This window comes from Polyodon spathula, chromosome 37, assembly GCF_017654505.1.
Source record: "Polyodon spathula isolate WHYD16114869_AA chromosome 37, ASM1765450v1, whole genome shotgun sequence".
In the NCBI taxonomy this organism is placed as follows: domain Eukaryota; kingdom Metazoa; phylum Chordata; class Actinopteri; order Acipenseriformes; family Polyodontidae; genus Polyodon; species Polyodon spathula.
The window spans coordinates 1,529,023-1,544,991 of NC_054570.1; the positions used below are offsets into that span (position 1 = coordinate 1,529,023).

The following is a 15,969-nucleotide window of genomic DNA, read 5'->3' on the forward strand; positions in this document are numbered from 1 at the left end:
CTACATCTTCCGATCCTGGTTCAACGAGCGCTGGCAGCGTGCGGGCGATGAAGACCAGCACTACAAATACGATGCTTTCATCTCCTACAACTCCGCGGACGAAGGCTGGGTCCTGCAGGAGCTCCTGCCCAACCTGGAGCTGAGGGGCCCACCGTCTTTCAAGCTGTGCCTCCACCACCGCGACTTCGAGCTGGGCAGGAACATTGTGGACAACATCGTGGACAGCATCTACTGCAGCCGGAAGACCCTCTGCGTGGTGAGCAGGCAGTACCTCCTCAGCGAGTGGTGCTCTCTGGAGATTCAGCTGGCCAGCTACAGGCTGTTCCACGAGCTCCGGGATGTCTTGATCCTCGTTTTCCTGGAAAAGATCCCTGAGAGGGAGCTGTCCGCCTACCACAAGATGAGGAAGGTGATGCTGAAGAAGACCTACATCGAGTGGCCCAGGGACCCTGAGGGTCAGGCTCTGTTCTGGACCAAGCTGAAGGAAGCACTCAAGAGCAGTAACCACAGTGATAGCAACACACCTGAGCCCGACCTGGGCAAGCAAGACTATTTTACCAAGCAGCTGTTGTCTAATTAAATTGGTGCCTTTAATAGGGCAGTTCATTTAAGATATTAAGACTACATCTTTTTATTAAAGCCTTCCATGTGATCACATGTGTTGTGCAGATCAATGAGGCATAGACTGTACTGTGCTACAGGGAAATCCACTGGACAGCCCAGCAGCAATGTAAAATGTACCTTCAAACACAGACATTATTAGAGTGTTTGTCTATATGACCTGGTTTCAGATGAAGTTTACCTTATCATTTATAAAAGCTTGTTTTTGAACACTGTGGGTGTATTAATACTGTAGCCTGACCCATCAGTTTAACAGCACAGCAATGTTCTGTCCCAGTCCACACAGAGAGGGAGCAGAGATCTGGTCTTGCATAGGGTATTATATGACTCCAGTACACTAGGTCAGACTGGCCAGACCATGTGACTCCGTGCACGGCTGGACAGTTTGGGACCGTTCAGGCTTTTTAAGTCACGCCCCAATGCATTTTGGGAAGTGTAGTCCTGCTGTCAAAGGTACCTAAGACAGGTAATGTGTACCAGAATGCATTGCAACACGAGTTGAAAAATCTGAACTGTCCAGCCGTGCACAGAGTCACATGGTAACCCCAGTACTGGAGTATGAACCTCAATCTTAAATCCTGTCAGGTAACTATCTGTGAAGATAGCCACAATTGCTGGGTCACGGTATTTCTTAAATTAATTTTGTTTGTTAACGAAAGACAGGGAGAAGCAGTTGCAGAGGTACTGAGCGCTATACATTGTATATGAATCGTTTAATATTTTGGTTTCAAGCTGAACGTTAACCTAGAACACTGCAACTTTAAAAACTAGATCTATTAAAAGAAATAATAATTTCTTTGCAAACACTTTTTTTTGGAAATTTGGAAATAATTTCTGTTTGGAAAAAAGCAGAAGTGTTTTGAGTATTGTACCAATACAAAAGAGATCTCGTCTCTGGATAACAACAAAGACTACAACACTCAGCACAGTCCTTCCTTTAAAGGAAAACAAAGAAGTGAGACCACAGAAACAGGCTAGACTGATTAAAAAAAATAAATCATGGAAACAAAACTATAGGGAAAAGAGCTGTGATCAGTATAGACCAGGACTCTGTCAAGTGCATCAAAATGAAAAATAGAAAAAAAGATTAAAGGAAATTCAAATCAGCGTGTGTACAAAACTGCCTTCCCAACTGGTAAAAAAAAAAAACATTCTACAATGAAGATAAAAAGAATAAAGAATACATACATTAGGGAAACCACAAATTACTTTTTTTTTAGAGAGGAGACAATTATCTCTTCAGGGATGCCAAGATGTTTAGAGAGCAAGTCGTCTGAGTGAAGCAATCTGATAACAAACTCCCCGTCCCCAGCTGTGCTGCTTTCCTATACAAAAAGGAGAACATTTCCGGGTGGACCGTTCTACTTGAGAGAGGTCTCGCTCGTTCAAATATTCAGCCTATTTGTAAAGAGGACACGATGATCTGTTCAGGGATAGCAGGGCACTGAGTAAGTAAGGAGTCAGAGTGAGGAAACACAGGCAATGCAATCTCCACCCTGCTGTGAATCGTTTGTTGTTTCCATAATCTGTGCCGGTGCTGTACATACACAAATAAATAAATAAATACATAAATAAATAATACTGCATTGTTGTTCTAGGGCTTTTGTGACATCTTATCCAAAATAACTAAATGGATTCTAACAAAAATCTTCTTATTGCTTGATTGCTGACATTTGAAAACACTGAAGAGTTTTGAATAGTCGCTGGCTTCCCTATTCGTACATTACAAGACTGGGCTTTCTTTCAGTCAATTGCAGCACTGCAGAGCAGCAGAAACCAATCCGTTTACCAGGAAAACAAAACATGTCCACTATATAAAGTCAGTATTGGACCCTGCTGATGCGTTTAGTTCACGGCTCAAACTGAAGGATGCTGGAATCCTTGGGATAATGTTCAGGGGCAGATTCAATAATACCGCCAAAAAAAAAGAGCAGGTCTCCTTTGTGACCCATGTAATGTCCCTGTGGAAGGACGCAATTCAATAATAATAATAATAATAATAATAATAATACAAGAAACTAATTTTTTTTATCAAAGATTACTATAATGAAATAGATAACAGTTCTTTGGCCTAGTAATCCTTTTACTGCCCACAAAGAATTCAGAGAGGGAAAGAAAAAAGAGATTTTTACTCAGTATTTTGTGCATCTCTCCCCTGTGAAAACCCCAGTCTGCTCACATGACCTGGCAGCACAGCACAGGGAACAAACAGCCGCTTTGGGGAACCAGAGGCTCTCGTGATGTGCAAGGGAGTGATGCTCTTTTCACGTTAACACAGCAGCCCTCTGCAGTTTATCACTGAACACACTGCAAACGTTTGGAGCAATTCCGTTGATCTGATCTGCACTGCACTGCCATTCACGACACAGGGGCTGAAATGCACGTTCTTGAAAAACCGAGTTCACAGACAGTTTTAAAATTTCTAAAACTGAAATTTAAACAAACATGACTAAAGGGGATATAATTGATCAGGAGAAGAAAGAACTGAGAGGCAGGGTGCGAAGTGAGTGGGCGTGTTAGGCAAGAGAGCCTCTCGGAGCAGCTCAGAGGAAGAACCCACTCAACGACCCGAGCAGCTGTAAGAAAAGGATACACAGATGTTACCATGACGATATCTTCAACGCCAGGAAACACAAACAGCGAGGTTCATCTTTCTAGGAAAGCGCAGCTTCCTCCTTCTTTTCCTGGTGCTAGCCTGGCCTGGATGCAGCCCCGCCCAGAGCGCTGCAGTCAGCCTGACCCTAATAACACAAAGCTTACAAAACAGGCATGCAAGTGAAATCCCTCCCCTCACCCCTCAACATCCAATTATAAACCGCGTATCAGAAATCAACCAATCACAGTGCGTTACTTGTCCCAGTACATCTTTACCCTGTGTGCAGAGAACACCACACCACACCAGGGAGAGGGGCAGGGGCACAGGCAGGAGCAGAGAGAGGGGCAGGGGCAGGGGCAGGGGCAGGGGCAGGAGCGGAATCGTGTGGGATTCTCTCGTCTTCGCACAAGGGCATTCTGAAATGCTCGTGGAACACTTTCAGAACCTGTTTCCTGCCCGTGTATGGATTCCTGCCTGGCTGGTTCATTCTGTTATTCCGCTGTGATAAAAATAAATAAATAAATAAATGATAAAACCAAAAAATCCATACTCACAGCATAACCTCTCCTTGGAAAACACTAGATTTCAAGGCCTCAAAAGTCTCTTCTGGTTTAAGTGGAATAAATGGCAGAATGTTTTACTGTTTCGTGGCTTTTTGACCAGTAGGGGGTGTGCAACAATAACTGTTTCTGGTTATTATTTAATCTGTGACAAAACATCATAATAATAATAATTATTATTATTATTATTATTATTATTATTATTATTATTATTATTATTATTATTATTATTATTATTATTATTATTATTATTATTATTATTATTATTTTCTACATGGCTTAATACATATATTAAGTAATCAGAAACAAATAAGACACCGTTTTATTTAATAGAAATAATAATTTTAATCTGCAGGAAAATATAAACACCATTACTGCGCATGTTCGGTTTCTCATATTCTTCCTGCTATTGCAACGGACTCGCCTTCTGGGAAAATCAATTTACGTTTGTGAGGGAGATTTAAAAAAAAAAAAAAAAAAAAACTAAAAAGCGTACAGCACTTGATACTCGTACTTTATATTTGAGACACTTTATTCTCAACCAACCTAATAATAGGACGTGTAAATCAAACAATTCTTCAGTAGTTTGTTAAGTGTATCAGTGTAATTTAAGTCTGTGCTGTGCGTAACACCCCTTTTGGCGAGTGAATGGTTTGTGCCGGTGGGTCCTGCTAGCTCTGTTGAAAATTCAGTCAGCTGCATTGAAAAGGTAACTGGACAGAAAAAATAAAAATAAAAAGACGAATAATTATCGCACGGGTAATAAAACAAATGCAAACTCCTGTTTGTTTATTCTTTAACTTTTGGCATGAGGTCACCTGGATATAACAAATAGTTTTAACACAGATATTTGCAATTTACATAGTTTATTAGCATGATGCGTGCTGTAGTCGTTATAGAGATAAAAAGAACCAAAAACAAAATGTGTGTGTTTTATTATGTCACGTAATAAAATTATTTATTTACCAAATTTATTAGTTGTGTGTCGGGACTAATGGGTACAGGTGACTAAGCAAAAAACAAATAGGTTTTTGACGGGAATTTATAGTGCTGGCAAATCTCTGACCTGTATTGCTGTCGTGTAGGTAAACACATGATAGATTAATATTGTAGAACAGATAGTGTGTGGTGTTGATAACGGCGGAGGGTTTAGACACACACACTCAGGTACTTGTGGTCACGTCGTTTCTTTACCTTTATGAAAACTTGCCTGATGTGTGCGTGTTTATTGGACTGCATGCTATGCATGTGATTACAGGTATTATAATTGTTGGTTAACTGTAGGTTGCTGTGTGTCTTCAGTATTGGAGTTTTCTGTGTGAAGTTTCTCTCTCTCTCTCTCCCAGGCTGATTCATGATGAGTGACGGAGACTCGAACCCAGCTGCCACCCCCACAGCGGCTGCTGACCTGCACGGAGACGGACGCTGGCTCTCCTTGGTAATCCACTGGGGTCAGGGGTAGGGAAAGGGGATCGTAAAACTCTGGAAAACGCCTTTAATCTCAAAGCCGAGCCGCTGAAGGCGGCTTGTGAATGCATGGCTTTATTTTCCATATTAAACACTGAATTAAGAAACGCTTGTCTTTGTATCACAAGAAGTAATAGCAGTAGACTCCCATTGCGAAGCAGGTCAATCCAGTCCTGGTATTCCTTTCAGCTCAATAAAACCCGCCTCTGAAGATTTTTCCCTAGACCTACTGTGGGCTAATCAAGCTGGTATTAAAACCTGGAATGGGTGAAAATGCTATGCAGTCGGAGTCTCATTACCATCCCTGCAAGACTGTTGCGCTATCCTTCCTTGGCCCAGGAAAGTCTGTCTTCTAAACCCACTCTCTCCCCCTCTTCTCTCCCTCTCTCTCTCTCCCTCCCCCCCCCTCCTCTCTCTATCTCTGTCTCGGTGCCGTCTCTCCCCGCAGCATCACCGCTTCGTGTCGGACAGCAAGGACAAGGAGCCAGAGGTCCTGTTTGTGGGAGACTGTCTGGTCCAGCTGCTGCACCAGTTCGAGGTACCAGAACCAAACCCACAGTGAGAAACTCGCGCCAGCCCAGGGCTTCCCAAACCCGAACACTGGTACCCAGTGTCTCCTGTACTGGTGTCTCCCAGTGTCTAACCAAGCTCTCAATTATTATTTATTATGAATGAGTCATATAGCAGGTGCTTTTATCCAAAGCAGCTTCCAGAGACTAGGGGGGATGAACTCTGCATCATTAACAGCTGCTGCTGCTGCAGAGTCCCTTCCAATAGGACCTCGGTTTGTTTTATGTCTCGTCCGAAGGACTTAACTAAACCCTTAAAACTTGAGGATTAAACTCACTAAGCTGGATTAAAATATTTTTAATTAATTGTTCTCGGCTCTTGAACACATTGTAGGTTCCAAATGTACAACAATTATAAACATTTTGAAAATCTCTAGACCAACTGTAAAGATGATGGGGGGGGGTCCTGGGTTCTGGAAGCACTGCCCGTGCGGGATCGGGGAACGGAACAGGTCCTTATCCGAGCTCAGCAGCCCCGTGCAGAGTTGTTTTTTTTTTTTTTTTTATCTTTGTGCATGTCTTGATTGTTTGGCGTTGCGATCATTCGCCTGCATTACCGCGCGCTTTGCCCCCTGCAGGTTTGGCGGGAGCTCTTTTCTCCTCTCCACGCCCTCAATTTCGGAATGGGGGGAGACTGCACGCAGCATGTTCTGTGGAGGCTGCAGAACGGAGAGCTGGACCATATAAACCCAAAGGTGAGGGGGGGGGGGGGGGAGTCAGCCCAGCTGTCTGTGGCTCAGTGACCATGTGGACTGTGTACAGCTGTGGCCAAAATTTTAGCATCACTCTATAGAACTGACTGGTTAAATTCGAATGAAACCTGCTGGAATAACATTACGTTCACATGCTGAATTACACACCGCCACTTTGGAGTTTTGCCATGTGCTTAATGGAAAAACTGACCAAAAATGGAAAAATATGAAATTTATCAAAATCTATTATGACTTCCGTGTTTTGTGTTTTTTTTTTTTTTTTTTTTTTTTTTTGCGATCAAATTTTGTAGTTTCTTTTGATTACGCTGTGTTAAATTAAAAAAATTATTATTTCTTTTTTAAATGATGTCTCAAGCCTAAAATTGAGGCTGATCAAGCTCGTGCGATGGGGAAAACCTGGAATGGGTGAAACTGCTGTGCAGTAGGAGTCTTATTCCCGCCCCTGCGTGAGGGACCAGCTGTCTGCAGTGTTGGTGCATGGCGGTGGATAGAGTCCAGCGGAGATGCCTGTTCTGTCTCGGTGAATACGCGAGCATGCTGCTGTTGGTCTGAACTCTGTGTCCTGTGCCGCAGATTATAGTGCTCTGGGTGGGGACCAATAACCACGGAGACAGTGCTGAGCAGGTCGCGGAAGGAATCGGAGCCATCGTCAGACTGATCCACGGCAAGCAGCCCACAGCCAAAGTCCTCATACTGGTGAGTGACACACGCAGGACCACTGCCTGCCTGCCTGTCTGTCTGTCTCTCTCTCGGTCTGTCTCTGTGTGTCTCTGTCTCTTCCTCTCTCTTTTCTCTCTGTCTCTCTGCGTGTCTCTCTCTGTCTCTGCGTCTCTCTCTCTCTCTCTCTCTCTCTCTCTCTCTCTCTCTATCTCTCTGCCTGCCTGCCTGCCTGTCTGTCTGTCTCTCTCTCTCTCTCTCTCTCTCTCTCTCTCTCTCTCTCTCTCTCTCTCTCTCTGTCTGTCTGTCTGTCTGCACAGAGACCCTGACCTGCTCTGTTCCCCCAGGGTCTCCTGCCTCGTGGAAGGAGCCCCAACGCTCTGCGGGTGAAGAACGCCCGCGTGAACCAGCTGATCCAGGAGGCCCTGCCCTCCCTGCCTGGCGCCTCCTTCCTGGACGTGGACCCCGGCTTCGTCCTCTCCGACGGGACCATCTCCCACCACGACATGTACGACTACCTGCACCTCACCCGGGCCGGCTATGCCACCGTGTGCCAGCCCATCCACACCCGGCTGCTCGCCATGCTGGAGCAGCAGAAAATATAACCAAGCACCGAGACAACCAATCCAAACATGTAACGCCCGTGGAAACTGTTCTGTCTGATCTCCGACCCTGCACACACCCCCACCCCTCTGTTCCCTCCTAGCCCTGGCTTGGTGTTAGTCTCCTTCTCCAAGCTCACTGGAGCACCCCCCTGCAAAGCAAGAGCTCTTTGTGAAGTCCAAATTAAAAAATAAAAAAAATAAAAAAATCAGAACAGACCTCAAAGCTGAGGGGGACCCCCTTGTTCTGCTTAACCCCTCTCCCGGCTCTGCCCTCTGTTCCCTCCAGTTTAGAAACAACAAGAAGCCCGCTGACCACACCAGGGGAGCATCGCGAGGCAGCTTCTTGAGAGAGGGGGAAAGGAAGTAAACACTAAACACACAGCTCGGTCTCTGCAGTCCCAACACAGCTGTGACAAAAGAGACCAAGTTACCGCCTTGTTTGTTGTCATGAGTTCCGAGTGTTGTCTTAACCGTTTCATTGTGGGTGTTGCTGAATTGTAGACGACCTGTCTGAGAGAGAGGGGCACGTGGGAGGGTAGAATCTTGCTGAAGCTGCTGCTGTATTAAATACAACTGTGGCTTGGCCTGTTGAGCCTGTTTCTTTATCAGCAATTCCGTGATGCACACAAAATGTCCTGGGTTTCAGAACACTCTTCGTTTTTAGGTGTGTTGTTGAAATGATCAGGGAGTTTGAAGAATCAGGTCCCTGATAAATGTGCTGTGAGGAAACTGGCCACACATCTCATCCCATCATGACTAGGTTACACCTTTGAGTCTGTGAGTCAGCTCTCTAGGAGAACCAATTCTTTCAGCATCAAACTCTTGGCTTTTCAATATGAATAGACTTTATTGAGGGGAGCTCTGAACCCCAGGAATGATTGCAGCAGCAGGGCTAGTGTGAGTTTCTAACCCTGCTCAAACTCCTGGCTCCTGATCATTGCAATATTAATAATAATAGACTTCATTGAGGGGAGCTCTGAACCCCAGGACTGGGTGCAGCAGCAGCAGGGCTAGTGTGAGTTTCTAACCCTGCTCAAACTCCTGGCTCCTGATCATTGCAATATTAATAATAATAGACTTCATTGCGGGGAGCTCTGAACCCCGGGACTGGGTGCAGCAGCAGCAGGGCTAGTGTGAGTTTCTAACCCTGCTCAAACTCCTGGCTCCTGATCATTGCAATATTAATAATACTAGACTTCATTGAGGGGAGCTCTGAACCCCAGGACTGGGTGCAGCAGCAGCAGGGCTAGTGTGAGTTTCTAACCCTGCTCAAACTCCTGGCTCCTGATCATTGCAATATTAATAATACTAGACTTCATTGAGGGGAGCTCTGAACCCCAGGACTGGGTGCAGCAGCAGCAGCAGGGCTAGTGTGAGTTTCTAACCCTGCTCAAACTCCTGGCTCCTGATTATTTCAATATTAACAATACTAGACTTCATTGCAGGGTTTTGTGAACCCCAGGACTGGGTGCAGCAGCAGCAGGGCTAGTGTGAGTCTCTAACCCTGAGATATTTGAAACCTTTGGTTTGCAATTCGCTGCTTGCTGTTCTTCGGTAGGGTCTGTAGATTCAGGAGAGAATACGGGAGCACCCTTTGATAAGAATGAGGGCTTGGCTTGGACAGGAGCTAACCCAATACACATTGCTACAAGTACTGTGGTTTGATTAGTGAGACCTCCTCCCTCTCGTGTTTATAGTTCAGGTGGGGACTACATTTGCGTTCACCAGGCTTGGCCGTGCAACAAAGGAAGCTTTAGTGGCACCATGTGAGCAAACAATGGGGTGTGGAAAAGTCTGACTGGAGGAAGTACCCTTTCTCTCAGGGGGGTGAGGGAGGGAGGGAGCAGTCCAGTCTCCATGCTTCAAGCCTGCTCTGGACTGGAGGGAGCACCCTTTCTCTTAGGGGGTTGAGGGAGGGAGGGAGGGAGGGAGCAGTCTAGTCTCCATGCTTCAAGCCTGCTCTGGACTGGAGGGAGCACCCTTTCTCTTAGAGGGAGGGAGGGAGGGAGGGAGGGAGCAGTCTAGTCTCCATGCTTCAAGCCTGCTCTGGACTGGAGGGAGCAGTCCAGTCTCTGTGCCTCAAGCCTGGCCTGAACTGGAGGGAGCCCCCTTTTTCTCAGGGGGGTGAGGGAGGTAGGGAGCAGTCCAGTCTCTGTGTCTCAAGCCTGCTCTGGACTGGAGGGAGCACCCTTTCTCTTAGGGAGGGGAGGGAGGGAGGGAGCAGTCCAGTCGGTTTTTCAGGGCGGTGAAAACCCTTTTCTCCAGAGTAAGCAACTTGTCTTTAAACAGGCCTCAGTAAACAGGCCTCAGTAGGACTGGAGCCAAGGAAACCAGTAACAGACCGCACAGGGTTTTTTTTTTTTTTTTATAATGCTTTATTTCTATAAGGTGGAGGTGTTGAGCAGGAAGAAGATTAAAAGAAACTCAACATGCTGCTGTTCCATGGAGAGAACAGTACAGTCCGTACCAGGCATAAAAAACAAGACTGTGAAACAAAACAGTTTTAAGCAAAGCAATGAGAGATGAGTGAAGATGTACTTGTGATTGCGAGTGGTAACAAACGTGTTTGTTGTCCCTCTTTAAGCTCTTCTGGGGTAAAAAAATATGATTATTTTTTATTTGGCAGACGCGTTTATCCAAGGCAACTTGCAGGTGTTACAGGGCGGTACAGGGCTACAATGCAAGCGCAATATATCATGTTTTTTTGTTTAGCTGCAGACCAGGATCTTGTCTTCTTGGCTGATCACCCAGAGCACACCCAGGTCATATGACACATGCTTGCTTTTCCCGCACATGCTCAGGAAGGTCCAATCAGTGCCGGCAGGATTACTAGCGCTGATCCCGTCCCTGAAAAAAAACAAAAACAAAAACCGATTATAATAATACAGCGATCGTTTACACTTCTTTTGCTGAAATATCATTCTTGGGCAGTGCTCTTTTCAAAATGTCCGCTCTAGTGCACTAGGGTTTGAGAGCTGTCTTCTAAATCACTGCAGGAGGTTTGTCTCTTGTGTGCCACGTCGTGGGTCGTTATCGCTGTATCACCAGTTTGACAACGTGGGCAGTAATCCTGACGCTGCCAGTGCTCTGGAGCGGACATTTTGAAAAGAGCTTTGAAACAGACTTTAAAGTTGTAAGTGCAAACTGCCGTCAGGGTGTTAACAATGAAAACTAAGAATGTTTAACAGCAAATAATATTGTGTTACCAAAAAAGCTGGAGCAAGACAAGACACGAGGCAGCCAAGCAAGCGAGACTGTGGCGTCACTGAGCCCTGAATGCACAAAGCTGGTTTTGTTTCAGGAGCCGGCGCGCTCACCTGCGATACACGTTCCCGGCAGAGTTGACCCCATACACACTGCCGTCGGTGGACACCTCGATCATGGACAGCGCTCCGGGGACCTGCTGCCATGCCTTGCTGCCCATGCAGGCGTCCGGGGTCACCCCCTTCATCACGTAGATCTGGTCGGCAGAGTTCACCCCCCAGCAGCTCTGGGGGCCACAGGAGTAGTACTTGAGGGCCCCGGGAAGCTGGTTCCAGGGAATGGCGGCCGCGCCTCCACGCGTGGTCACTGTGGGATTGCGATCCAGGCAGTAGATGCCATCAAACATGTTAACTCCAGCGACGAATTGGTCTCCTCCTGCATCAATCTGCTTCAGTAGACCTGCAAGGAAACATACCAGAGTGAGGATGGAGGGGAGGAGCTAGACTGTTATAGAGAGGACCGAGGCAGCCCATAAGCTTTCTTTAAACAGTACACTGTAAAACCTGTTAGAATGACTGTATGAGGCTGCAGGGCAGCAGGGAGCTGTGTAGTGCCAGGTGATCAAACCCATGGAGCAGGTCTGGTTAGAAACGTTGAGGATAATACTAGATTCGCCCTTCCTAACAAGGACCTCATGCGCTACAGCGATGGGCAGTTTTGCATCATCACCCTATAGAATGAACTAACGTTGCTTCTTGAAGTCGAATGAGTCTGCTGGAATGACGTTACGTTAACATTGAACCGCACACAGCCGCTTTGTGGTTTTCCTATATATTTAACACAAAAAAAAAAAAAAGAAAGAAAAATGTGACATTTCAAAATCTAACATGAAATACTGCTGTGCCATTAGTATGGCTTCCCGGTAGAATTCATTGGCGATCCCATTTAGTAGTTTATTTATTTATTTATTTTTTGATTGCATGATGTTAAATAAAAGATTTAAAATTATTTTAAATTGATTTATTTTTAAACGAGGTCTCAATCCTAAAATTCCAGGTGATGATAAAATCGAATTCTTAGCACACGTGTTAGGTAACAGTACAGGTATTCATTAATTGAGACTGGGTTACGGTCAGTTAAGTCTTCTAGGTGGACATACTCCATACCTTGAGTCTGTTGCCAGCGTCCCCCGATCATCTTGAAGATGAGATTGTCCTTGTTGACGCCCCAGACTCCAGCGGGCCCCACGGTAACGTGCTTGAGGGCCCCTGGGACCTGCACCCAGCTGTTTCCATAGCGAGTGAAGATCGAGTCTTCGCTGTTCACGCCGAACACCTGCCCGTCGCTGACGTCGATCTGCTTGAGTCGCCCGTCAATCTCTTGGCAGTCCAGCGCTGGAAAACAACGCTGCGTAAACAAGCACACAGACCCAGGCAAACCAACACGAACACAACAGACACATTCCAGTCCCTCTTCAACGGCGAGAATCTTTTTTTTTTTTTTTTTTTTTTTTTTGGTTAACAGGTAAAATGCAGAGTAGTTGCCAGAATCTGGACGGTTTTTTTTTCCTCCCCCTCATTATTGGCATTTATAAGTTTTAAAAAAAACCTGAGGCTGAAATGCATTGTTTTTGTTATGATGCTATGATGTAAAATGTAACTCTGCGGCATCCTGTTTAAACAGTGCTACGGCTGGACTGGAGGAGGTCAAAACTAAGCATTGTGCCACAGCGGCGTAAAAACGCTTCTCAAGGTAATGCAGTGCATGTAATTGCAATTCTGCTTGCTTAGTGGAGCAAACGCAGTGAGTCACACAACACGGCAAACTGCTTTCACTAACTAAGCTAGAATCGGGTGCAAAGAGGCTCAACACTTACCTTTAGATTTCAAACCCTACCCCCTCCCGCTCCCAGCCCCTCTCGCTTACCCAGGCTTGTGCCCACGAACAGAGCCAGGACGAGTAGAGAAGATCTCATGATTGCAGTCAGTCGAGTTTCAGGGAGCGAGACTTGATGTGTCACAGCCAGCTCCGGGACAGGGGCTCTTATACTCAAACGCCCTGGTGTAAGAAGACCCGTGTGAAAAATCGGACAGCCTTTCCTTGAAAATCAAATAAGGGCAGATTAAAGCAAATATTTGAACTGAAACCCAGTATTTGAATTCAGTATTTAAATGTCATTAATTGGGTTTGCACAGTTACGCAAAGTTATTACAGACAGCACTTTGTACAGTGTACAGCAAAAACAAATATGGGTTTTGTTTTACAGCATTTGAAAATAAAAAGGTGCGCTCTTTTTTTTATCACAGGGTGTTTTCCCCGTTTGAAGAAACGCCTCTGAGTTTTTGCGGCTGGAATTTCTTCTAAGAAAATACAATTCGAAATAATTCGTTTTGCTTCACAAAGTCAAATGAAACCTGCTGAACAATGTTATGCTAACAGATTGAATTGCATTGTATTATTGTTTGTGAGAAAGAAAGAGATAATGGCGTATGTTTAGATACTAATGACTTTAAGGTATGGTTTAAAGAAAGAAATTAAACCAGCTCCTTAAACAAAACCAGCTTTGTGCATTCGGGGCTCAGCGCCACAGTCTCGCTTGCTTGGCTGCCTCGTGTCTTGTCTTGCTCGCTCCAGCTTTTTTGGTAACACAATATAATTTGCTGTTAAAAACATTATTAGTTTAAAGAGTAGGGAACGGGGTTCGCGTTACACATCCCCATGTGTTGCTACAGCTGTCACTTTTCATTGTTAACATCCTGACAACCTTTTACAACTTTAAAGTCTGTTTCAAAGCGCTTTTTTTTTTAAAAGTCTGCTCTAGTGCACTGACCGCGCCAACATTGTCAACAGACCAGCCAGAGCATTTGTTGTTATGAGAGTTTTTTTTTATTTGCTCTTTCTGCAATGATTTAGAGGACAGTGCACTAGAGCAGACATTTTGAAGAGAGCACCACCCAGGAATGATATTTCAGCAAAAGAAGCGTAAACGATCGCTATATTATTTATTTTGTATTTTTTGTTTGTTTGTTTCAGGGACGGGGTCAGGGTTGGTAATCCTGCCGGCGCTGACTGGACCTTCCTGAGCATGTGCTTCCTGACAAGTTGCTTACTCTGGAGAAAAGGGGTTCCCCCCCCCTCCCTCAACCCCGCTAAGAGAAAGGGGGCTCCCTCCAGTCCAGAGCAGGCTTGAGGCATGGAGACTGAACTGTTCCCTCTGTCCCTCCCTCCCTCAACCCCCCTAAGAGAAAGGGTGCTCCCTCCAGTCCAGGGCAGGCTTGAGGCATGGAGACTGAACTGCTCCCTCCCTCCCTCACCCCCCTGAGAGAAAGGGTGCTCCCTCCAGTCCAGGGCACTCTGACTAGGTGCTTCCTCCAGTTAAACTTTCTGTCCTCACTTTCCCACATCCTTGTTTGCTTGCATGGGTACAATGAAAGCTTCCTGGAGAATGTGTTATCCAACCTGAACTATGCCATACATTAAATAATATAACAATATGTGCATTGGCTTAACTGAGCAAACCAAACACCTCATTCTCCTCAAAGGGTACTCCCTTGTTCTCATGACTCTACAGACTGTGCCAAAGAACAGCAAGCGTGAATTAATTAATTATTAACCAGGAACACAAAGGCAGATAGAAGTTTAGAGGAAGTAATAGTAACTATAATACAGTAACTTTAAAAATAGCTTGGTGTTATTATTATTATTAATAATAATAATAATAATAATAATGTTAGGGACTGGTGTGATTCTCTCTCTCTCTCTCTCTCTCTCTCTCTCTCTCTATATATATATATATATATATATGATATATATACTATATATATATATATAGTACTTATATTACACGTATTGCAATGGTTTGGAATTTGGCTACATTGACTGGAAAGTGTTGGAAGCCAGCATCGCAGCACTGTGTGTTTCTGACCCTCTTTTTGATAAATTATCGTATATTGTACTCTCAGGAAGCCTGCGCCACGTTGAGCAAAAGAAAAAAAAAGACGCTTTTAGCTATCGCGCTATAGTATAGTAGCAATGCGTTTATCTCTGTGTCGATACGTAAACGTGGATCCAATCGATACAATCAATCAACCGAATCGGTCATGGGAATGCAGGTGCCGAGTCCAGCTCCGGCTGGCGGGCTGCAGGAGCGCGGTGGCGACGGAGAGCCTCCAAGGGGAGCGCTAGATGGTGCAGCTCAGTATCTTCTGATCCATTGTGATGAGCCACAGCACTCCCAGGTCGTAGGTGACGTACTGGTGAATCCACTGGGAGCCCGTCCCCTGTCAGGACAAGATTAACACACACACACACACACACACATACATATATATATATGCAATAAAAAATCTAGATTGAGATGTTTCTATCACGGTTGCACAAGACAGACCGATAAGTCTCCTTAAAAGGGGGTGTCACAGAGACGGCCGAAGTGGGCGGCGTCAGAGCCAGGAAAGGTAATGCAATACACAAAACACAGGACGGATGAAATGAAGTGATGAAGACGCCTGTTGGCGCCGGTTTAATACAAAATAAAAGGTTTACACAAACACGAAAAACACAGGACACGGCACTCTACGCCAAAATAAATAGACAAACGAAAACAGACTAAACTTAACAAAACGGTGCACGGACAGACACTGACAAACACGGTGAGCGGATACTTTCTCCTTTATTATTATTATTATTACTACTACTACTGCTTATTTCCTCCGTCTCCAATCCCGTTCTCCGCTCACCGAACACCCCACCCCAGTATGTGACAACGTGCATCTATATATACTATTGTGCTGGGATTCAATTACCAATTAATTACTCACTTGAATCCCAGCACGTGAATTAATAAAGTGCAATTCCCCGTGCTCACATATTACTACATTTTACTTGCACGTGAAGTGCTGTGCAATCCTCGTGCCTAAATACACATATACATTTTTAAACACTCGTGTTACACAGACCCGTTTATATCCCGTGTACCAA

General features: G+C 45.1%; 2 protein-coding genes and 1 pseudogene across 3 annotated transcripts; 1 reads left to right on the forward strand and 2 right to left on the reverse strand.

The window, feature by feature from the left end:
- The window catches only part of LOC121304198, a 387,591-nt pseudogene that overhangs the window by 269,419 nt on the left and 102,203 nt on the right, over window positions 1-15,969 (reverse strand).
- pafah1b3 lies at window positions 4,404-8,142 on the forward strand. Of its 2 annotated transcripts, none has more exons than XM_041235286.1 (6): window positions 4,404-4,486; window positions 5,124-5,215; window positions 5,693-5,782; window positions 6,392-6,508; window positions 7,100-7,222; window positions 7,531-8,142. In XM_041235286.1, the coding sequence occupies exons 2-6, from the start codon at window positions 5,132-5,134 to the stop codon at window positions 7,786-7,788; spliced, it is 672 nt and encodes a 223-aa protein (XP_041091220.1). In that variant the 5' UTR covers window positions 4,404-4,486; window positions 5,124-5,131; the 3' UTR covers window positions 7,789-8,142. The 2 variants fall into 2 exon arrangements, with proteins under 2 accessions (XP_041091220.1, XP_041091221.1); XM_041235287.1 differs by having other exon boundaries at window positions 4,470-4,536.
- On the reverse strand, window positions 10,140-13,041 carry LOC121304253 (fish-egg lectin-like). Its single transcript, XM_041235279.1, has 4 exons — window positions 12,919-13,041; window positions 12,159-12,386; window positions 11,106-11,451; window positions 10,140-10,635 (listed from the first exon to the last, which is right to left on the reverse strand). Exons 1-4 carry the CDS (start codon window positions 12,965-12,967, stop codon window positions 10,497-10,499), a joined length of 762 nt encoding a protein of 253 aa, XP_041091213.1. The 5' UTR covers window positions 12,968-13,041; the 3' UTR covers window positions 10,140-10,496.